The sequence below is a fragment of the Paracoccidioides brasiliensis genome (assembly GCF_000150735.1).
Source record: "Paracoccidioides brasiliensis Pb18 unplaced genomic scaffold supercont2.5, whole genome shotgun sequence".
Taxonomy (NCBI): Eukaryota; Fungi; Ascomycota; class Eurotiomycetes; order Onygenales; family Ajellomycetaceae; genus Paracoccidioides; species Paracoccidioides brasiliensis.
The window spans coordinates 205,440-229,568 of record NW_011371362.1 but is presented as its reverse complement, the minus strand read 5'-3'; the positions used below and the strand labels follow the sequence as shown (position 1 = coordinate 229,568).

General features: G+C 40.2%; 5 protein-coding genes across 5 annotated transcripts; 4 read left to right on the top strand and 1 right to left on the bottom strand.

Annotated features, from left to right (window-relative positions):
• Positions 1 to 3,013: 3,013 nt before the first annotated feature.
• Positions 3,014 to 3,474, top strand: PADG_11778 (uncharacterized protein; the record flags this gene model as incomplete). The annotated part of the gene is made up of 2 exons (XM_010762200.1): positions 3,014 to 3,082; positions 3,322 to 3,474. 2 exons carry the CDS (start codon positions 3,014 to 3,016, stop codon positions 3,472 to 3,474), a joined length of 222 nt encoding a protein of 73 aa, XP_010760502.1.
• A 1,186-nt stretch (positions 3,475 to 4,660) lies between these two features.
• On the top strand, positions 4,661 to 5,024 carry PADG_11777 (uncharacterized protein; the record flags this gene model as incomplete). Its single annotated transcript, XM_010762199.1, has 2 exons — positions 4,661 to 4,694; positions 4,744 to 5,024. 2 exons carry the CDS (start codon positions 4,661 to 4,663, stop codon positions 5,022 to 5,024), a joined length of 315 nt encoding a protein of 104 aa, XP_010760501.1.
• Positions 5,025 to 9,248: 4,224 nt separating this feature from the next.
• PADG_04534 (uncharacterized protein) lies at positions 9,249 to 12,915 on the top strand (the record flags this gene model as incomplete). Its single annotated transcript, XM_010761732.1, has 6 exons — positions 9,249 to 9,855; positions 9,940 to 10,853; positions 10,915 to 10,974; positions 11,043 to 12,378; positions 12,471 to 12,722; positions 12,794 to 12,915. The coding sequence occupies 6 exons, from the start codon at positions 9,249 to 9,251 to the stop codon at positions 12,913 to 12,915; spliced, it is 3,291 nt and encodes a 1,096-aa protein (XP_010760034.1).
• Positions 12,916 to 17,607: 4,692 nt separating this feature from the next.
• Positions 17,608 to 19,002, bottom strand: PADG_04532 (uncharacterized protein; the record flags this gene model as incomplete). The annotated part of the gene is made up of 2 exons (XM_010761731.1): positions 17,608 to 18,851; positions 18,969 to 19,002. 2 exons carry the CDS (start codon positions 19,000 to 19,002, stop codon positions 17,608 to 17,610), a joined length of 1,278 nt encoding a protein of 425 aa, XP_010760033.1.
• Positions 19,003 to 20,085: 1,083 nt separating this feature from the next.
• PADG_04531 (uncharacterized protein) lies at positions 20,086 to 23,207 on the top strand (the record flags this gene model as incomplete). The annotated part of the gene is made up of 2 exons (XM_010761985.1): positions 20,086 to 20,335; positions 20,413 to 23,207. The coding sequence occupies 2 exons, from the start codon at positions 20,086 to 20,088 to the stop codon at positions 23,205 to 23,207; spliced, it is 3,045 nt and encodes a 1,014-aa protein (XP_010760287.1).
• Between the last annotated feature and the right edge of the window lie 922 nt (positions 23,208 to 24,129).

Here is a 24,129-nt window from a genome sequence, read left to right as displayed (position 1 = left end):
ATCTTCTACTCTTGGTCATTGACTGAGTGGCAGACCTGCACGGGTGAATTTACACTCAAATTCACACAAATTGACTCAGACTGAAGAGGATAGGCTAGTTGAATGAGTGCTGGACCTTGTTAAATGAGGATTTCCCCCCCAGCCGGCATTTGTTGAGGATATGACTAATTATTTTCTTATCTTATAGAATCCTATCATCTCTACCACCTCTCCCCCCCAGGTTAGCAAGAACTGGATTTCAAGACTGATTAAACACTATACAGAGCTTCAAAGCTGTTATCCTAGACATTATAATCATGAACAAGTTAAATGTGAAGATATCAGGGTTATACAGAATTAGTTTAAGACCTTGAAGAGTATAATTGCTGAGCATGGGATTCTATCAGAGAATATATACAACTTTGATGGGATTGACTTTGTCATGGGGCTCTGTGTCACTACTAAGATCATCACTAGTGCTGAGTGCTATGGCTGGGCAAAGCTCCTATAGTCTGGGAATTGTGAATAGGTTATTATGATTGAGATAGTCAATGTATTAGAATGGACTTTATTTCTATACATCATTTTCAAAGAGCAGATTCTACAGGAAGGCTAGTTTGACAGACTTCCAGACAGCTGAAGACTTGATGTTAGCTTTAATGATTGAACTATGGATGAGATAGAAGTCAAATGACTTACTAGACTATTTATTTCTGCTACAAATCCACACAGAGTTGACACTTATAGTTTTCTTATTCTGGACAGATACAGCAGTCATCTTATCTCAGAATTCAATTAAATCTGCAAGAATAATACTATTATATGTCTTTGCATGCTATCTCATTCATCACATCTCTTACAGCTACTAGATGTAAGTGTTTTTGCAGTCTTAAAGTGAGCATATGAGGGTTTAGTTCAACAGTGAATGCAGTTAGAATTTAATGCTATTCAGAAGACAGAGTTTTTAAAAACTTATTTTGCAGCATATGCTGAAGTCTTCAAACTGCAGACTATTTAAAATGGCTTCAAAGCTACTGGAATAGTGCTATTTTAATCTGATTACATTCTTCAGTAGCTGGATATTCAACTTTGAATTTCTACTCTCTTACACAGCAGCTCTAGTAATTCAACCATGTTCTAAATACTTCAAACACCTAGTAATCCCTGGCAATTACACTAGCAGACAAATAAGATTAAATACTTAGTAGAAGGTCAGTCTCAAGACTTTGTGAAAGATTTTGATCAAATTATCAAGATCTGTGAACATGAAATAGTCAGTGCCACTATTCTAAAGAAGTAATACCAGAATATATTCAATGTGAATGAGATAAAGAAGTAAAAGCAGACTAAATCTAGACATCAGATTCAACATGCAGGGGGTCTCACTAGGTAGAAAGCTCAGAATCGTATTATTTCATCTGCTGTGTCTGTTGAACAGTCTGTTATTCAATCTTCTTAGCCTGCAGTCTCTAAGTCTAGATCATGCTTAAAAGTACTACAACAGTGCAGTAACTACAATTTATCTAATTATAAGAGAACAAGATGCTCTCAATCTAGTGTAATTTAATTTAATTTAATTAGAGAAAGATGAATGCAAATATTTCAGATTAAAATCTAGTTAGTTGAAATATAGTAATTTTGATATCTCACTCACTGAGATGTCTCACTCAGTGTGGAATTACATTAGTTAGTTAACTTAGTTTGATTTAACTAGTTAGTTAGTTACTTGATATTTTACATTAGTCAAACACTCACAGAAAGTTGATATATAGAGTATTCAGTTAAAGATGACTTTAAAAGAGTTGATTCATGCCATAAATCATAATACCTCTTCATTAAAACTACACACACTAGATATATCCCAACACATATCTTAACTCATTTCTATATGCTTTTGATGATAGTGATTTTTATCATATTTCTCAGACTTTTATTATTATTCTTAGTTAAATCTAATTCTTTTAATATATCTTTAACTCTGATGTTCAGAAAAAGTAAGCATTATTTATAAATCACATTTAACTTTTTTAAAATCATATTCAACTGTAACTGCTATATAACAGATCAGCATGAGAGAGAGAATATGCTAATTGCTCAGAAGATTTTATGATAACTTATAAAGTCCTGCAATGCAAATTTCAATCTAAAGTTTATTAATAACATTCATTGTATTTGATGGCAGATATATTTTTTTTTATTTTTAATCATAATTTAGCAGCTCCTATTCTGCTTCCATCTTATATCTATTTGAAGGAAAATCGCCCCTGCATTGTTAAAATGACGTCTTATATAAGATAGTGCCCTCACACAATTCAAAAATACAAACGGTAGAGCCGCAATCACCCTGGGAAAATGAAACCACACAAAGATCTAGACCATGGCAAGCTATATGTTGCTTAGATAGTCCTGTTAATCTATTGCAGCCACAGGAAACAGTCAGAAAGCGTCCCAATGCTTAGGCAAACTTCAATGTCACATCAATAACCGAAGCCCCAGCAACCCATCTGACCGACCAATCAATGTTGGCAAAGATTCAGGCACAAAATAAATGCTTGTCTTCTCTCGCTCTCACAGCTCGCTGAAACTGAGATATGTATACTGTAAACGCAAAGTCGTATGACTATTTAGTGGCGGCTGAGAGCTCCTGGCCTGAAATCTAAGAGGGCAGGTTAAACATTTGTGGCAGACCAGTGTGACTTTACTCTCAATCGATAACTGTGATGATGTTCAGATCATCATCCACAAAGATATTAGGAGGTTGATCCCATGCATGAGAATGAACGGCCCGTGGTTGTCCTTTTAGTCTTCTCATTCCATCACAATGCCCCGGAACGCAGAAATGTTATTTAGATAGTTCCGTGCATCCTTCTCATTGAAATCACTCTCCTTCCCGCGGTAAAAATCGTTGAAATCAATTTCAGGACGGCATAGTTGTAACCAACAGTGGAGCCGTAGGTCTGGTGAACAGATGTAATCTCAGAGCTCTTCATCCCACTGAGTTCCTGGTCATTCAGCTTAATGGTGGTCGGCGGTTATGTTTAAACACCCAGTTTTCATTATTGCTGTCGAGCGTGAGAGCGCCGACATGACCGAACTGCTGGCGGTAGAGTTGAATATAGATATCGAACAGATATGACCACTACTCGTCTGGAAGGCGTGGCACATCAGTTCCATGGAGAGTTTTGCCTGTAATGTACTCCAGGACCACAGAGGGAAGGCCAAAGAAGATTATCTCAGCTGATAGAGTATCCGAGTTGACGTGGGGTTGTGATGATGGACTTTTCAGCAATGTACCTAGAGCATGGTAATGTGGCATTGTTATGGAGTTTAACTACAAAGCAGAACTCTCTGGAGCTTCATACTTCATCGTTGCAATCTCGCCGCGCGTCTTCTCCTAAGGATATGCGAGACGCTGTAGCAGGGGGATTCAAACCATCCATTGTTCAACTCTCTCAGTTGACTCGACATCGGGACTCTCGCCAGCTGCGTTCATAAAGAGGGAAACAGATATTGTAGCTGCCCTATTTTGGCTCTGAGAAGACCTGGCACGAACGGCTTCTTCCCAGGGTGTAAGGAGGAGGCCAATTTACAGACCAAAGCCGACTCAATCAAGTCAATGAACTCCCTGGCTTCTTTGTCTAGCAGATGACGGGCGAGATGATCCATTCCAGCAAAACAAATCCAAAGCTTCCCGTAACCAACTGCTGTCTCTCAAGATCTGTTTGCTCTCAAAAGCAGTCGGTGCTGGATAGATGACAAAGACACTGCATTTCTCATTATGAGAAATTAGTGCAATTACACGGTGAAGGTCGTCTCGATGGCTACCTGTAGGCCGTTAGTCGCTCAACGCAGGGGTGCTATAGCCCAAGTTTCTGTGGTAGTTGGAAGCAAGGGGGAGCTTGCGACGATAGGGCTGAACTGATTATCAAGGTCAAACACAGCATAAAATTTGATACTTTTTGCCTTGCGCTGCATCATGAAGCAATGATACCCCTCATTCTGACTTTTCCAATTACTGATGATCCTTTTCTAGAGGAGTTTATACAGTGACTTTAATCAGTGGCTGTTCACGAAGATGGGAAGTCAGGGTTGAAATAGTGGGTACGGATTTATTTCTCGGCCAGGCAACGGGAAAACAATTAAACAATTAACTAGACACATTATTCTGCTTTGGTTTGAGGTGGGCCCCGTCTCAAAGCTAAAACCAGCCTGTGGGTTCAAAACGGCTCCACTCTGATAGCTTGAGACCAGTATTGGAGTGAAATATCATCAGGATGGGAGAAAGCTAGGATAAGACCGGATAAAAGTAAACCCATAATCTTAGCCATCATAAACAAAAACAGTGAACAATACAGGAATCAGCATGAGACTTTCAATTCATCATCTTTGAAACTACTGCACTGTGGGCAGATTATCTTTCTTCTACACACCAATTGTGCTGTTTTGTAGTTATCAGTAAGGCAGAATCATCCAGATGAAGTTGTTATCATCAAGAAACACCTGTTAACCAACTTAGTAGTGATGTACGTGACTTGCTTCAAAGAGGATGAGAAAAATCCATGAATCATATTGCATTTCTTATGGTGATTTTGATAGCCTTGATCAAGTTTATTAAAATGCAATATCAAAACTCCTCTCTGTTTTACAGGGGATGGATACAGCATTCAGTTTTCACTCATGAATGAGTGATGGGGATGTGGCATCTGATCTGGCGCGTTTGTTTGAGCCCCTCTGACAGGCAATATTGGTGCTGGTTCAACCTAGTCATCAACAGGCCTTCTGCAGTCGAAATCCAGAACATTGAGATCTGGAAAGTTGTCCTTAATCTTAACACCACCGTCTCACGAGCAACCCTGCCACTCCGCCCTATATTGTCAATTCAACAGACTCCTTGGCTGCGCAAAACAAGCAGCTTTGCCAACTCAACAGAGTACCGGAAACATATCAACAGAGTACTGAAAAAGGGGCTGGGAAGGCTACATATCAACATTTCCAGTTTCTTTGACACGTATTTTGAAGACATCACAACTCAACTTGGGGTGTGAGTGGTGTTTGAAAAGTGCAAGAAAACTGACAATTCTCTTCACAATGGTAAAAGCAGCTAGCGAGACTGATCAGAACACACAGTGAAAAAAATGTTTTGAGATGATTGACTGAGATTTCCAAAAGCTTATATAGCTGGCAAAGATATAGAATGTCATGGCCATGGCTCAACTAGAGGCATGATGATAAAAAGACAAAAACTTCAATTCATCTATCTAACTATGCAGCTGCGACAAGAATACTAAACTAGGGATTAGAATGTGGAATGAACGAGCAGCCAAACGTATATAGATGGTTGGGGATTGGACCACCGAATATGATTGAGGTCGGAACGGATCAACCTTATTCCATATTACCAGCGACTGCGCCGTAACATAGAACTTAACATAAAACATTAATTAGAGATCTTTTATACAATTAAATCAGATATTGAAAAGATTTATTAAATATTTATAATTTAAATATATTTTAATTATATATTTTTAAAAATATTAATCTAGTTATTTTATTTATATTTAATATTACAAAAGTTTAAAAACTAATATAAAAAATTTTATTTTTAATATATTAATATTAATTTTTTTATATTTATTCTTTAACAAATTTTATTATATATAATTTAGCAATTAAATATAAAAAGTTATTAAATTCATAAAAAAATATATTTAATTAATTAATTAATTACTATTACTACTACTATTATTATTATTTATTTTAAATATATATAGTTAAAAACTATAATATTTATTTAATTAAATTAAAATTTAATTATTATTTTAATTATTATTTTTATTTACAATATAAATTAATATATATTATTATAAATTTTTATTTTAAATTAAAATAGTATTAATAAAATAATATTAATAAAACAATATTTATATATTAATTTATAATAATAATATACTTTATTTTTTATATTAAATATTATATATATATAATTTTAAATATTTATTCATTTGATATAATTTTTCTAGTTTTATTTATTATTAATTAGAATAATTAACTACTAGTTTTTAAAATAAAGTTTTTTTAAAAAATCTTTACTTTAAATTTAATTTAAAATAAATAATTTATTTAAATTATATATTTATAAATAAAGAAAATAAAATGTTCTCTACTTTTTAATTAAAATATAATTTTCATAAATTCAAATTATAGTTTTCAAAGTTTTATATTTTATAAAAAATTTTTGATTACTTTAAACTTTGATTTAAATTTTAAAATAAACTATATATAAATTTCTTAGCAATTAATATATAAATTAAGTTTATATTATTGATTTTATTCTAGATTAGGCTAGTTTATACTATATAAATACTTTAAAGTATTAACTTTTAGTTTAATTTTTTAATAAATTTAAAAACTAAACTAACTATATATTTTAAAAAATCTTATTAAATAAATTAGAAATTTTTAATAATTTTTTCATTAATTACAGTATAAAAAAGAAAAATAATCTTTTAATAAGATATATTAATTTAAATAAAATAATAATACTATAAAAAAATTAATAATATAGTTAATTATTTTTATATATTAAATTCTCTATATATAATAAGTATATATTTTAAAATTATTAAATTCTTAATTATTAAAAAATTTTTAACTATTAAATAAGATTTACAAAATGTAATATATATGTAAATTTTTTAAAAAAAAACTTTAATAATTAAAGTTAAATCAAGAAAAATATTATAGATTTTTAAATCTTGTTTTTTAAAAAGCCTCTTAAGATCTCTACTTAATCTAGATCTTATTTTACTTTTAAATAATATATATTAATATTAGAAAGTTTAATTTTAAATAAATAATAATAAATTTATATATTAAAATTAATATATATAACTTTATAATTTAAATTTATAGTATTTTTTGATAAAATATATATAAATGAAAGAAGTAAAAAAAAAGATAAAAGAAAGAAATTTTAAATAAAGAAATTTATATACAATGAATATTATATATAATTTTATTAAAATAACTTTTTATCACTTTTTGCCTAAATGAGAACTTGTTGTGAATAGTGATACGTTGTGTGAGACTTGATGTATATAATTGTAAATACTAAAAATTATTAAAGTTTTCTCTTCAATTTAAAGAATAAATAACAATGAAATAATATTTAAGTAAACATTAAATAAAGTCAATTTTAAACAATTAGATAGAACTTACAGACAATATTTATATGATTTATAGTAGTGATTAAAAAGTTATAAATAAATTTTTTTTTGGTAACTTTTAAAGCTTTCAATTATATTTTCTTGAATAATTCAATTACTACTTATTTAAATTTATTGAAAATTGAATGATATGCTTAGCTATCTGCTAGCTTTTTAATTATATATATTTATTCTTTAGTTAAAAAGTTTATTCAATATTTAATTACTTAAAAAAATATATAATATATAGAAAAAAATAAATATAAAAAGAAATATTTATATAAACTAATAAATATTTATAAAAATAAGTTTTATTATAATATAATAAGTATAATATTAGAGTATATATATACTTTTAATATATAGAAAATAATCTATAATATAATTTAATAAAATAATTATATAAATATTTATTTAATTTAGTTTACATTATGATTATATAATAATAAATTAATTGTTAAAATATATTTATTTGATATTTTTTACTAAAAAAATTTACTTTCAAAGCTTTTATTTTCAAACTTATATTATTGCTTAATTAGGTTAATATATAAAATCTCATATATAATTTAATATTATATCAAATACATAGAAATTAGCTTTAGCTAAATGTGTATATGATTAAGTATGTACATTTCAGCTAGCGCCTCGGCAATTGAGTAGATCTGTATAAGTTGCTTAGATACTTTTGAAAATTGACTTTTTTAAATGCTTTAATGACTAATTACATTTTCTCTTTTAAATAACTAGTTAAAGGGTATAGTTAACTAGTTAATTATCTTTTATTATTAATATCTTAAAATTAAAATGATAAATTGTTGAATGATGAGTAGATGTACAAATAAATATTGACTTTTATTATTACAATCAATCAAGCTTTCAGATCAGCACATTAAAGATTGCCAAATAATCATATAAAATGACATATTTAAAGAAGAAAAACAATGGATTATGGGCTGCAAAAGCAAAATAAAAAAGAAAGCAGGAAAAAGGCTGTACATATGTAGCCCAGAAAGAAGTTTTGAAAAGCTAAGGAAGGGGATATATCATGTAACTATGAAGTGTGATTCAATGAGAAAAGGGTGGTTGTGGAGAATGCTAAACCTCAACAACAAAAGTGTACAGCACCACAATGCAGCGGATGTTGGGATCATTGGACAGACTGTCTGTCCATACATGCTCTCAGCGTACAGGAAACTACTCTATTAATGTAATATGATAATTTTCCCTAATAGTTGAGCTTTAGAAGGCAAGGCATATCTAATCTCAGCTCCAGTCGAGAAAAGTGGCCGACTGGCTTATGTGGCCAACTCACTTCGGGATTAAGTTACGTTCTGCTGCTGTAAGCGCCTTGTAAGAAAATACCACCTTAACTGTTATTGTCTAAGGGAGGAAAGGCCCCCCAGAGGCGAGAACTAAACAAACAAAACATTAGCCCCCTACGTCTCCCTTCTTCTACTCTTCCATATTTTTCGCCTTTTGAGTTTTTTTTTTCTTTTTTTTTTATTTATTTATTTATTTTTTTTTTTCAAAACAACAACCATCCCTCCAGCTTGTTTGAATCATTCGGCAAGCTGCTATTTGATAGCAGCTGCTAGTGTCTCTGGTGCGCGTGGTTAGTTGGCGGGACAGCCAGCCAGCCAGCCCTCTTAACTAACTGTTGGCAGGCTGTTCAATTTTCTTGGGGCTGAACCAACCTGCAGCAACAACCAAACCCAAACGACCCTCACCCTAAGGGAGATACTAACCCAACACTCGCTGTTCTCCCGACTCTCTTCTCTTCTATCTACTCGCCCTGTTGTTTCCTTCTTGTTTGTTGTTTTATTTCCTTCTCTTCCCTCGTCGGCACGGTTGCTTCGTTGGCGTCATATTTCACCTGCTCAAATGACTCCAGACCCATCCGTTCATTCAGTAAGGTTATGATCTCGCGGTGCGGGGGCTCGATCGACTGAGAACACTACCTTTTTCGAAAGCGAAAAGGAACACTAAAATTAGAAATAAATAGACGACAAGAACAATTAAGCTGGAGAAACATCGGGAACTACATTGATACTGTTACGAATCATGGCTCCATTACCTCCTGCAGAACTGCACTCGAGTCCTCTGGCCGACTTTTTCTGGATCGCCGGTGTCGATGGAGCGGAGATATTCGACATCTTCTCGAAACTGGGGGAGGAATACCACGCCAATCATGCCCAGCCATTGCCGGTAACGGACACAATCCAGGAAGATGCAGATGCGGAGGAGGAAAGCCTCCCGTCTGGGGAATTCTCACAACCAACCTCGAAGCGGAATTCGTGCCATTGGCTCCCAAAACCCTCGGATGAGGCGAGATTGTCCTTACGCTCCGTGTCTTCGGAAACACCGAGTAATTGGAGTAGCATGACTATCAAGGGCTCGCAATCTCCGAATGGCGCGTCCTTACTCAGTGATGGTGACTTTGATAGAGCATTGTTGAAGTTTGCCGCTGAGAGAGACTCCTTTTTGTCAGATCTGTCACTCGGTGCAGGCGCTTCTATATCCAACAATCGGCCAAAACCTAGACCAAAGACGCAAAGGATTGTGGCAGAGGAGATCAATACTTTGAAATCAGGCATTGGTAGTGTTCGCAGACACATGTCCTTCAGAGACATGAACAGCATGAAAAGGCAGCCCTCCATTGCGCGTCAAGGTAAGTGTTGCAATGATCTGTGAACGCTCTGTTTAATCTAAATTTATTTGGATTTGTGCTTCTAACTATATTATATTATCGCAGCTTCTATTCGCACCTCTAGACGACTAAGCAACTATAATTCAGTTATCCCAGTGCCTCAGCCGCTTGACGTATCTCCTAATATGCACCCGCTAAAGCGGAAGTTCGAACCTGTCCTCCTCGATAGATACCCGCCGAAAGGGGTCCCTGATGACACCAAACAGAGAGGCAGTTTCCCTGATTACGTCCCTATGTTCGCATTTCCTAACGATATCAATATCGTATCTTCGGACCAGAGACCCCGCTCGAGCTGGCATGGTTTCGCAATGACATCAGGAGATGGATCTAAACTGTATGGGGTCTGCGTTACGATTTGGATTCCTCTCAGCCACAAAGCTGCAGAGGAATTGGAGAAACGGTGTGAGGAGTGGAGACGGGACAACATGACAGATGAGGAGCGGGAGCTAGCCGCTAGCCTTGGTGAGCGTCTTGCGATGGAAAGAGCAAGGCTGTCCAGGTTACTTGCTCAACTCCCTTCGGTCCCGTCAGGCTCAGCTTCCAGAGACCAGCTTGAAGATGAGATAAGTTCGGTGGAGGAGAAGATTGGGTTGATGGCCGACCTCCTTCGCCCAGTTCGACTGGGTGCTGCAACCAAAATCGACGGTCTAACCGACGGGGATACCGGGTTTTGGATACCCAGAGCATACGGGATATTAGGAAAGGATGGATCCATGACAAGTTTCTGGAAAGAATGGCTACGAGCCGTTGTCGTCCCCATGACAGATGGTGCGATCCAAAGGGTCCCTGCCAGTTCTCCCCGGGTTGGTAGGTGGCAACCGTTGGAGCGTTATATTGTCAACCTGTGCACAGAAGCCTTCAGCCCTCTATCTTCGAAAACTCAGGTTGAGCTTTCAGTGCGGGAACTACGACTTTTCGCAAGGAAAGAAGCGGCTAATGAATTGCCCGGCTCTCGAAATGTATGTGAAACTGCCTCCCCTACAGCTTGTTCCGAAAGCTTTAATTAACTGAGAAGAATAGACCGACCTATATGCGCTCTTCCGGTGTCTTTCAATCTCGAACATAATTATTTTGTTTGAAGTAAGTCCGTATTTGCAGCTTTAATAAACCAATCCTAAACAACTAGCTAACGTAACAACCACTATCAGTACGTTCTTGCTGAATCTCGAATCATTCTTCTGTCATCCCATGCTGCTATGTTGCACCTAGCTAGTAAAGCTCTCGTTGATCTCCTATTCCCATTCCAGTGGACAGGTGTTTTTATCCCCATTCTCCCTGCTCGGCTTATCCAAGTCCTTGAGGCACCTTGCCCCTATATTGTGGGAATTGAACGCAGATACGAAAAGGCCGAACTTCCTTCTGATGACTTTGTGCTCGTGGACCTCGACCAGAACGAGATCGAGAGCACCGCACGACCCACTCCACTACCCCGCCATCATCGTCGAAAACTCCAGTCGCTTCTCCAACTAGCAGCGCCTCTGCATCATCGATACGGAGTCCATCCTGGGCCACCATGTTACGCAATTGAAACATATCCGTTCGACTCGTTTCCTGGAGAAAACCAATCGATATTTTCACCCAGAGCGATGTCCACTCAACTCGATAAATACGTCAGCCTTAATTCCACGGCGTTCGGACAAGACGCCACCGTCATTCCACCTCCACCAAATTTTAATGTGTTTTTGAACGCCCGCAATGATGTGGCCCTCTCCAGGGGTCAAGGCCGATCAATGACAAGCTCAACCTCCAAAGTTTGCACTCCACCCTCCCCTAAGAATTCAGGTGGTTCTCCGACCTCGACTAAATTTTCCCCATTACCCCCAACCCCTGTATCTCGCAACGACTCGGGATTTGCTCTTCAATCCTCCTTGCGGGAGAAAAGGTCTGGCCATTTCGATGCCTCCTCCCGAAGAAGCTATTCTTTTGGAGACAGAAGGCCAGGGTTACCCAGAAGACCTAGCGCTCCATTCCTCGGGCACACCTCCAATTTATCTGTCTCAACACTAAATACTGACACGGGAACTTCTGTTTATGCAGCATCCATATATGCCCAGTCCACGTTAGCTGCGTCGACTATAATGCCACAATCGTCTCAACAAGCGCTGCGAAATCCAGTTGGCAGTACTCTGGTCGAAGGGCACTGTCTACAGCTACAACCATGGGATGACAAAACTTCCTGTTCGATATGCGATGAGAAAGCAGAAGAAGGCATGTACAAATGTTCAGCTTGTGGGACAATTGTTCATACCCGTTGCGCATCCCAGATTTCATTGGTGTGTCCTGTCGCATTCTACCCTGAACAAGTTAGGGCAGCTTTTGTTCGGTGCTTCGCGAGCCTGTTGTATACATATAAGAAGTTTCTCCAACCAGCATCTGGTGATAAGAAGAAGGCCGGCTTGACTTACGATTTCAACATGGATGCATTTCTCAAAAGCTTGCCTCACGAGCACGCAGAATACATGACAATACTACAGCAGACGCAAGGTATGTTCTATGCAATTTGGTTATCCACCAATATATTATATCCCTTGAAGCGAGTATAAACTGCTGAAATTTGCAATACTAATCTCTTGTAGCTTTTAACGAGTTTATCAGTGAACGGGAGAGGGCAACCCCTTCATACAAAGATCCCCGAATCACCCTGTTCGACGAGATTATCCTATCAAAGCGCAATCGGGGGCGGACATCAGTATTCTCGGGGCGCATGACGACAAATTTCTTATCGGACACGTCAGATCATCTCTGGTGGTCAGCAAGTGCAACTGCTCCACCCAGCAGCCGACATCAACCCACCTATCCAAGCGATTGGAAGAACATCGTTACAAGAAGTTAGCACAAACCCCTAACTCTCAATTTTTTTTCCTTGTCTGAAAAAGCATATTTTAATTGTTCTCAATAGCTCCTGCAAAACTAGATCCGAACTATATGAAAGAACCGCGCATGATCCAAGGAGAGCCTCGAATAAATAAAACCGCAAACAATGCGAGAAGAAAACCAGTCGCTACGGTTCCAAACACATAGCTATTCAGCTAATTGCTCACATATGGAATTCGCCTGATCAGTCCTTGTGTTTCTTATTGTCTTGAAGTTCTCCCTTTGATACCACCCCTCTTTTTTGGCCCTACTTTCATTTTCAGATTTGACGATATCCAAATACCCTCTTTTCCTAGTTTGCGCTTGCATTTACCCTTGGCCTTTTAGTGCTTCAGCGCATATATGACAACAATTTGCTTCCAATCTCCATGTCCGTCTGTTTTCATTTGTTGAACATTTGTTGGAGGATTACTGATTCTTCAAACCAGCAATGTCTGTATATGTGTGCTCTCATTTATTTACTTCGGTTTTTGATTTGGGGTGGTGGATCGGAAATGTTGTTTTGCTTTTAGCCCTTTTATGCACTTGGTCTTTTTGTTCTGTTATTTTGAATCCCTCTCTTGATTTCTTATGGACTGCTGTCCTGGCCTGATTTTGAATGATATCAGCGTATCCAGATTGGCTTTCCTATTTCTCTCACTATTTTGTCTCTTATACTTTTTGCTCTATTTATTGAATTTACATCTTTTAATGGATACATCTCTTTTCTTCTCCCCACTTTGCTATCTTCCCTCAACCTTCTTCACCTCACTCAATACACGTGTGACCGGGCACTTTTGTATATACACTTTTCCTCACTTTATCCATCACTATTCTAGTGCTATATTATCTTACATGTTCCTCTCATTTTCAACATGATGTTTGTAGAAATATATATACCTCCATATGATATATGATGTAATACACATGATGTGTATGTAACTAACTGGTTTATGAATCTTATGATTTTGTGATGAGAAATAATATGAGAGAAGATTGTTTCTGAAAGAATTTGCATGACTGATATGCAAGACTGATATGCATGACAACTGTTGTATCACTAAGATACTTCATATTTCAATAAAATAATGAAAAACTCACACTGATATGAAGTATCAGTGATCATTATGTACTAATTTTTTTCTTGCATTTTTACTTTCTTTTTCATTTACTATTTATTTGTATATTATTTGAAAATCATGTGCAACATCACATCCTTGCTCAAACAGCATCTATTTATGAAATCTGTTCAGGGAGAAAAATAAAATTACAACCAAAAAAAAAAAATAAATAAATAAATAAATAGGGAGTAAAGGAAAAAACTTAGCTATGATATGAAAACAACCCCCAGCTGTATTGTCCAGATGGCGTGATAGCATCATTTCCCCCCTCCTTCCCCCTCCTGTTTTTTTCACTGTCCGGGAGCTAATATAAAGATCGAGCACAGCATTGAACCATGTTTGTCAACGTCTGTCAATCAGCGATAACTGTCGTCGGAAATGACTTGGAGAAAGAGATTCTCCGTAGGGCAAACCCCCGAATTAACCGACCTTCCCTTGAAAGACTGCCATAGACTATCATCATTTCCGGCAATTAAACAAGAATGGAAATTGTGAAGCACCTGCGTGTGGTATGTAGCTCCTCTCAAACCAGTCATCCTCCCGAGCTCTCGGAATAGGGGTATCTTTGCGGCAGAAGAGGGGCTGACTATCTTTAAATCTTCCCTGGTGATAGAAAATCACTGCATGCGAGAATCGCTAGGTTTGGTAGACAGACCACTTGGTCCAAACGCCCAACTTGCAAATTTGATTGACCTGGGGGGGGGGGGGGGGGGGGCGTTGAGGGAATTTTCACCAATGGCCAGGTAAGGCGATAGTTAGTCTCCTTGAACATCGGCTTCGTCGGAATCAGGTAAAGACTGATCAGCCTCGCCAGCTTCCGCGCCACCATCGTGTCGCCATTCCCATCCCGAACATCGGTACCAGCAACCCCAAAATCAAACTCGCAACTGAGACCAACGTTTAATATAGAAGATCTCCAAATACTTGTTAGCAATTTCTTTTCTATTAGAATATCGCACAGGCTACATGTCAAATCCGCGGGCTGAACACGGAGTCCAATTGTTTCAAGATCGCAATATGCACGGACATCGATATGGCCAGTTCCCAGCATCAATGAAAAATCGCGCTCCTCGCTGAAATAGTCACTGGTATTGACACGAACTATGTATCTTTCGTGCTGTACCAATTGCCTAAGCGTTGCTTTATAATGGACGATCGCTCCTAGAAATGGGATGAGCGCGTTTTCGAAAAGATATGCCCAGTTTTTCGAGACCAGCGAAAGACATTAAAAAAGCCTTTGAGAGTGGGGGATCCTCCGTCCTTTGACTGGTTTCAGGTTTGGCAGCCAACCAAACACTATCTATCTCAAAAGTTTTATTTTGATTTCCTTTTTAGAATCGACAGCTGCTTGGATGAATGGTACCGCAAATGTGCATTGTATGAGCTTCAATGAAAGCAACTGCGAGAAATTAAAAGCTTTAGCTAGTTCCTCATAGGCCGACCGAAATGATATATGGCACAGCGATAAACTTCGAAGAGATCCGAGACAGGTTAGGGAATTAGGTAACTAGTTAACTACTCCTTTAAGAACGTGTGATATAAACCTATAAACCTGTTCTACCTATTGGCAAGTTCGACTTCATCCTTGAACTGTTCCTTCATGTTCCTCCTTTTGCATAAAATAAAGCTCCAATACCTCCAGATGCCAGAGGTCACTTCGTTGAACTCTGCTAAGAACATCGCAATCACCTTTCATGTTTATGCCCTTCCACAAAATCCAAAATACGGGCGAACATACCTAAATCTTCTTAACTTGTTATCTTCAAGCCGTAAAAAAAATACTTTCCAGACATTAACCTCTGGTGGCCTTTGAACTCTTCTTCCGGGAGGCTGATAATTGGGAACTTGCATCTACTATGGAAGATTTTAAGGATGGGAGCACGGAACCGAAGGCCTCTCACGAGTTTAAGACGTTCCATGTTGCTAGAATGCCCAACCGAATAAAATTAGGTGTAATGGCACGAAGGCGCTCGTAAAGAGTACAATCTATTTTCAGCCAGCGAAAGGGAGACAACAGAGTTTGTATATCCCCGGGATTACCGCGCAGTGAAATAGCCTCGAAACTTGGGGACAAGTTTCGACCTGTCTCTTGAATCAGAGACCTAGCGGGAGAACCGATAGGTGTTGGTGATAATTTCTGGCTTGGAAGCAGTTGTGGACAAAACCTCATTGATGGTCATTTGGAATATTTCTGGTGGGACCCTGTCCAACATGGTGGTCATAATTATAACGTGATTAACAATGCAGAGTTAATCTTAGTAAAAGGGGAAAGAAAAACAAACAAATATCCACCAAGAAAGACGTTAAAAAATAATGACACATACAAAGAGAGGCTGGAAATACTTTTCATCATGTCATGAAGAGGAATTATATACAAATACAAGCAGATTCGGTAGTTATCCCTCTTCGTGAATCAAAAGCTATACCAATGTCACTTTCCACTTCAGCCATGCGATGTTCTCATCCTCAGTCTTGCGCAGACGATTTATGCGACATCATATTGAGCGCCATGACGATCCGCTCGCTCTATTCCCACCCAACTCCCGGGTGTATCAAGAAGTCATGCAGAGAAAAACGAATCAATAAGAATCATAGAATGCACAATCCCGTGGGGAATGTAATACAGACAAGGAAAATCAAAAAGGGCGACATGCTGTGGAGTACAGCCCGGTGGTTCCTCCGCCTCCCAAGACAGTTGCGAGATGTTTACAGCGCCGAAGGACAAAGCGTTTCTGATATGCGCGATGAACCATGGCAACAAAAACATTCTAAAACCAATTTAAACTATGATTAAAGTTAGGTTGAGTCCGTGCTCCCGCCTAACAATGCAGAGATGTTGATTGGCTGCAGTGGAGATAACAACTCAACCTTAGATGGAAACTTCTTTCAAGCAACCTTGGGTAGAATTCTTCGGATCTAGTATTCTCACCAGACGTTTGAGACATGTCCGCGCAACCACATGATATGTTGTCCTTATCGAGGTGGCTCGGTTTGCCCAGGATAATACCCCCCAACAACTCGAATCCCCGGCTTGGGGTAGTTATCAGATATCACAGCCGTGAGGAAAAGGGTATTCAGGAGAGAAAATAGGTTTATCCAACGAAATGGATAGTTGGTCTTCGCATAACGGTCATTCTTCTAACCTCTGACTTCGTTAATTAAATAAATAGTTTTAATTAATCAAGTAATTAATGAAAAACTAAAAATTAAAAGGTAGATAGAAAATAACAGAGCAATGGGAAAATGGCGGTAGGGGCAGCGATCCTATAACGGTAAAACCAATCCGAAGAGCAAGTTCGTTGATTTGTAAAGATATTTAGAGGAAAAGAAACACAGAAAGGGTCTTGTCATCAGAGAAATGCAACTGGAAAATATTAAATAAGAAAAGAATTGGGGGTATGAAGTGCCGAAAGGATTTGCAAACGGAGCAGAACTGGGATAAAATCAAGTAAAATAAATATGCTGTACCAACGGGGTAATAGCAAAAAAGACAGAAGAAGCATATAACTGAGCATGCAAACGAAATTGGAGCCAAGATGGGAGAAATTGGCGAAAATCGGAGGCCGTATACTTGGTAAAGAAAACCAGTGGTCAGGTAAACGAGGAGAACCAATGGGGAATGGCATGGGATAACAAAACACGTTCATCTGGGGTAAAATAAAAAAAAAAAAAAAAAATCCTGGCAAGAAAGGTCGATGGCTTAAAATAGGCGAGGAAGAAGCTCGATTTCCAACTCATGCTAATTCGCTTTTGCCTTGCCCTTATTACTAACATTTCTATTTAGTTCGTCTGCTCCGGTTGACAGGGCCTCATCCTCACTGTCGTCGGCCCCTGGGACTTCTGCCCACCCGGAACTCCGCCGGCTTACTCGCCCAGGAGCGCCGGAGACGGAATGGTTGCCCACCACGTTGCCGACAATACTGCCAGCTATACTATCATTCCTCCCGTGGTGCGAGTTGTTCGCACTCCTAACACTGCCAGTATCACCAAGCTGCAGTCTGCCCGGCTGATAGCTGCTCCGTTCCCCCGAAGCAGCTCCAGCATATGAGTATATACTGCCTCGTTCGGTGTTGGCTAGGTTTGGACGATTTAGAACGCCCGGCGCATTGGTGATTGAAGCATTGGATGGCTCTCCGGCAGCTCCCGGATATCCCATATTGCCACTGAGAACGCTCAAGGGCAAACTTTCGCGGCTTCCGCTGAAGATTGATGAAGGAGCCAAGGCACGAACTGAAGCATTGGTGTCCAGAGAGTTGCGGCGCCGGCGTTTGGAGGAAGATGCTAACGTCAGCACAGACGCGTTATCAGTCAGGAGGTTATTTGCCGTTGCTGAGATGTAAGTTGTTGGGTTAGGAGAAAGGTGGGCAGGAACCGCGGTGGCAGGAGATATGGGATATTGATGACTGAATTGAAGGCCAGTTTGCTGACTAGCACTGTGAGAAACGTGATGACCGAAAAGCCCTCCATGGATCTGGTTCGACGGAGCAGTGGATTGGACAGTTGTAAGTGTTGTCGTAAGTGAACGCACAGACGGTGCTGGTGAGGAAAATGTACTCCCTTCCCCACCTCCTTGCGAACCAAGAGCACCACCAGTGGTTATGGCAGTACCGGCTTTGGAATTCGCAGCGTCTGATAAGGTGGTGTCCGCATTTGTAGAGAGCGTGGGCGCAGCAGATTTTGTGCCCACTGCTGATGCATTCTGGTCCAAACCTGATTCCGACAACGACGGTACTGAGCGGGACAGTTGGCTGGGTCGCTCGCTAGCAGGGGGTTCAGAGAAAGAGAGGTGGCCATTTCCCAAATTGCTGATATTACCTGACAGGGAGTATGGGTTGTTTTTGATATTGGCGCCCTTCTTGCTCTTGGAAGCGCTCGGAGAACCATTCTGCTTGTTCGAAGAGCCAGGGTAGGAAACAGAAGTGTTCTTGAGATTGGCAAGGCGCTTCATCCAATTCGAGAAAGGAAGTCGACGACCGTGTCGATCTTGCAAAGGCTTTTAGTAAGCAGACATATTCAAAATAGTCATCTGGATTGCAGCTCACGGATCCAGAGAACAAATAGGGGGGGGGGGGGGGGGGGGGGGAGGAGTAAAACACATACCGTGGGGTCGAGCTGAGACTTCAGTCGAAGCCATCTTTGCGAAAACTGCACCTCAGCGCACCCAAGGCCCCCGTCTAAACAAACCCGTGACGCCAGACAAGTGAAGAAAGAGTGGCTAAATAATAATAAGGCACTTGGTCTGAGTTGACTGGCTGTGGCGGTAAGTCTTGCGTCGCGGTATCACGGAAGTCCTCTAGGAGTAATTCGGCAGGGGCTGGCAGGACCCGAATTGCGCCAAATAACAACAGATGCTCCGACGCAAGTCAAATTCAGCTATCAAATCCTTGTCCGTGAGCCGCCCCAAGGAATCAATCACCTATTGCCTAGTTATCGCGGAGTGACGTTGTATGCTGCGTAGACTACGGTTTGTTGTTGAAGTCATTCGACGATGCTGTAAGATGATAGCAGCCTTGTCGTCATGGAAGTGACCACATCTTGTCCACGTTGTACTAACGTAATTTATCGACGGGTGCTTAGCATATTTGTGAAACGTTCCAATCTAATTGGCCAAAGACGCCAAAACACCGTTCCAAGCTTCAGCCACAGCAACCCAAAAGGGGTAAAATACGGATACTTTGGCTTAAATTCTTGTTTCTACATCCAAAAAAAAAAAAAAAAAAAAAAAAAAGGAAGTCTGCTTTGGTCAGGTGAACAGATGAAAACAGTCACGTGATTCAATACTTTGGCCGAATGTCGCCTCTCGTCCACTGGAATCAATCCAAAAATGCTCCAGATAAGTTCCCCAAGGCAATGCATAACCTCGTACATGAGAAGAATGAAACGTCTCGTCAATGTCAATGCCCGGATCATAACTGGGGTTCGGCAATGTTAAACTCGTTGGAGTTGTGTTTGTAAGGCACTTTAAAAACAATGGGAGACAGATGCCCGGACGAACTTGCAGCTTCCAACACTGCTACTAGGGCAGGTTCTATCTAGCAACGAAAGGAGGAAGCTTGCAGTCTTATATATATATATATATCAGTCTTTGTCATATATATATATATACACCGCAGGTATATGTATATACCTTGAGTCATTGTTGAGAGAGCCCTGCAATCCGCGTCAAAAGGCCTGTAACGCTGTTTCTCCTACGGCGTATTTTTACTGTCTTGTTGTCATGGACGTACAGCAGGTCCCATCCATCCAACCCCTGCCCCCTGACGTGGTCGCGCAATTGAAGTCTTCAATATCAATATCACATCTCAACGGGGTAGTTTTGGAACTGCTCAAAAATTCATTAGATGCCGGTGCTGAAACCGTATCAATCAATGTGGACTTTCGAAGGGGCGGGTGTGTGGTGGAAGACGACGGGCACGGGATAATGCCGATTGAGTTTCTCGATGGAGGCAAGCTTGCGAAACTGCATCGTATGTCGTTCATTTGATGGAGGCTTTGGACATATTTTATTCATTCATTTATTTATCGGGCTGACTGGGATGTGTAGATACGTCGAAATTCAACAGTTTGGGTGAGGTTTATGGCCGGAAGGGCTTGTTTCTTGCTTCCCTTGTGTCGCTGGCTTTGGTGACTATCACTTCCCATCACGAGTCTGACCCAACAACCAATACCTTGATATATCACCGCTCAAAGCCGATTTCCAGACTGACGCCTGCTCCATTACACCACGAGCTGGACTCTCGCGACCACGGGACTAGAGTTACTGTGACTGACCTATTTGGGAATCTTCCTGTCCGTGTTAAGCATCGGGCGCTGTCCCTACGAACTACCCAGGATCTCGACAGGGAATGGAACGACTTGAAAAGTATTCTAACCGCTGTACTTCTCGCTTTCCAGAAGCAGGTGAAGGTTGTGATGTCGGATGCGACAAAGACAAGAAAACTAGTTATTCGAGCTGGTTCTCCGAATGATGAAAGATCCCCTGGCACTCTTAAAATGAGTCGGATTCGCCCTATCCTTATGCAGGCTGGGTATCTATCCCCAGGGGACTTTGATTATTGGGTCACCGCTTCCGCACATACTTCCGGAATTGAGGTTCAAGCTGCACTATCCCTTCAACCCGCTCCCACGAAGCAGGTCCAGTTTATTTCATTTGGAATACATCCTGTTTTTTCCCACTCGAATGCGAATGTGCTATATTGCGAGGTTAATAGCTTATTCTCTTTATCGAGCTTTGGTGTTATTGACGGCCCTCCAGCTATTACAGATGAACTAGGAGAACTTAATTTGAAAGATAATGATCAACCAGCTGAGAAAGACGGATCTATCCGGCGAAAGCGATGTTTAGGTAAAGGTGTTAACAGATGGCCAATGTTTTACATTAGAATCGACCTGCAAGGACATAGCAAAAGTGTCAGCGACGAAGATGAATCTCTCGAATCTAGAAAGACCCTTCAATCAGTTGTGGATGTTTTGGTTACCATGATACGACAATTTCTGGAGGATTACCATTTTCGGCCTCGATCAAGACCAAATTTCAAAAGAAACATCCGATCAAAATCTCCTGAGAATCAGGCAGAGAGACGACTTGCTAAACGTCCGAAGACCTCTGCACACCCGTTAGCTACACCCATTGCTTCTTCTGGGGTTTCTAGAGATATGGAGGGTTCGGAAGAGTTATTGAACCCTCAAATCAAGCTTCCGAACTTTACCCAATCTCCTAGTGCTCAGTCACATCTCAAGTTGAGAGACTTCGGAAGTTGGTCACGGATCAAAAGCGGTCGCCAAACTGGATTTGAGGATCTGTGGTCTGGCTTACCCCGCGGGAAAGTCGCATCCATCGCAAATAACCCTAAAGACGGTCAACTATGGCATGACAAAATATGTTCCCGCTCGTCTCCCGCAACCCCCGCACCAGATGTTCAATACCTTGGAACCCCGAGGAACCTCAGAACCGGTCAAGATTCTACGAAACCTGCTAGTCTAGTTGGCATTGGACATCAGGGCCTACTAGATGCAGGAGCGGAAAATCAAGATGAGCAGACAGAAGAGATTATCCAGTGGACGGATCCGATTACCAAAAATTCTGTGCTAATCAATGGCAGGACGGGCCAGACTCTTCCCCCGACAAACAAAATGTCTGCCGCTTTACGAGGAAAAAATGATCGGACAAAGCTAGGGTTCACTGATCGCCACTTGTATTCCAGAAACCCAGAGTCGCATCGGAATTTATGGATCGATACATTTCTCAAAGACTGGGAAAATCCAACATTCCAACAGTCGGATCAGCCGGTTGTGACAAAGTTTAATACTTCAGGGCTTTCTTTCGGTGGTGCAGTCAAATCATCCCTATCGGGAACCGGAGATAGCGGGTTTATACCGTCTTCTTCTAGATTCAGTGGTCGGTTAACAAAGCAAGGTTTGCAGAGTGCCCAACTAATAGCTCAAGTGGACAACAAATTTCTATTGTTGAAACTGCCAACGTTAGGCGAACCGAGAAATGGCAATCAGCAAAATTTGGTTCTTGTGGATCAGCATGCCGCTGATGAGAGATGTCGGGTTGAGCAACTCTTCGACGATCTATTCGCCCCGTCTGCGGAATCGGCTTCATCACCAACCTGCGGAGTCAATTTGTCGACCCTACCCAAGCCAATTGTTTTCAAAGTATCGCTGCAAGAGGGCGAATTGCTCCAATCTCATTCCAACTATTTTGCAACTTGGGGTTGTTGCTATACGCTGTCGCGTAGCGAAAAAAACTATCGTACAGTTACGGTAATCAAGCTTCCTACACTTATTGCAGAGCGTTGTAGATTAGAGCCAAAACTTGTCAAAGACCTTCTTCGCGGCGAAATCTGGGACCGAAAAGACTACGGGAGAAGATGTTGTACAGCCGGCTCTCAAATGCTCTCGAAAGTCCCATCAGAGGCTGGTGGTCTTAAAGAGCCACCACCAAAAGAGAATGTCCAGCCTGCTGCTGCCCGTCATTCTTGGCTGGAGCGCATTGGCGATTGCCCCAAGGCTATTATTGATCTCCTCAACTCACGTGCATGCAGAAGCTCTGTAATGTTCAACGACGCTTTAAGTCGGGATGAATGCGAAAACTTGGTTTCGAGACTTGCACGCTGCGCTTTTCCATTTCAGTGTGCTCACGGACGCCCTTCCATGATTCCAATCGTGAGTTTTGGTTCTATGTCCCCTACGGGCGATGGATGTGCGTTAGAAACCCAGTCAGGGTTTGATTATGTTGGCCTCAACGGAGACCATTGTGATAAATCTACAGCAACCGACAACAATTTGCTCTTCATGCAAGCTTTCAAAGCGTGGAAGCCTTACATTATATGAGAGATAGAATTTTTCTTTATCCATTATGTTTTTCTTATATTTTGGGGCCTTGGTGTTGCCTTGTATCCAGGTGCTTTTATTGGTATAATTTGTACCTTTGTTTTCATTGTTTTTGGGATATCTTTGGAATCCAAACTGGGTAATCTGCGATTAGGTTCTTATAGTTATATTCTAACTCCTGTTAAATTGTCAATACAGATATCAATAAACTGCTACAATACGCACAGAGACATTCGGGAAATGCCCACACCTATCTATTAGCTGGTGATATACACTAAGCTTTTGCTTAAATCCTGAGGGGGCATAACATCCACATATTCAAAATCAACCCTGTCTGTGCCAAAGAGTGATATCTATTTCCTTGGGCTATCTATGTCCAGCCCTGAGGTCTCCTCATACAATTTTCTCAAAACATTTGAACCCGCTGGGCTGCAGGAAGGCATGGATGTCAGCAATTCTTATGTCGGGTAGAAATGAAATTGCAGAGAGGATTGAAGTATGGTGAATGAAGGAGGAGATAGGAGGCACATACAAGAATATATTCGCACTTAAGATTTTGGCAACAGGGGACTTTATCGCAATCTTCCCCAACCTGTGTACAACCTGGTCCACGTGGGGGAACTCTCAAATTCCTGGGGAAAGGAGAGCTGTAGGAGTGAGTCTCTAGCCAGGGTTTTGAAAGCGCGAGCGCGTTCGGGGTATTGGCGACGAGGAGAACGAGCACAAAGTACCCAAACTGCACTTTCGTTGGAATTTTCATAGGGTTAGAAGGTTGTCCAGGATTGAATGGTAATCAGCGGTGTCATTTAAGCTTTTCACGTCCTTCGTCTACGTTCTGGAACAATTTCCAGTATAAAGCGCGGAGGAGGGAACGAAAATAAACAAGGAGACTGATCGAGAGAGACGAAGGAATATCCAAAGA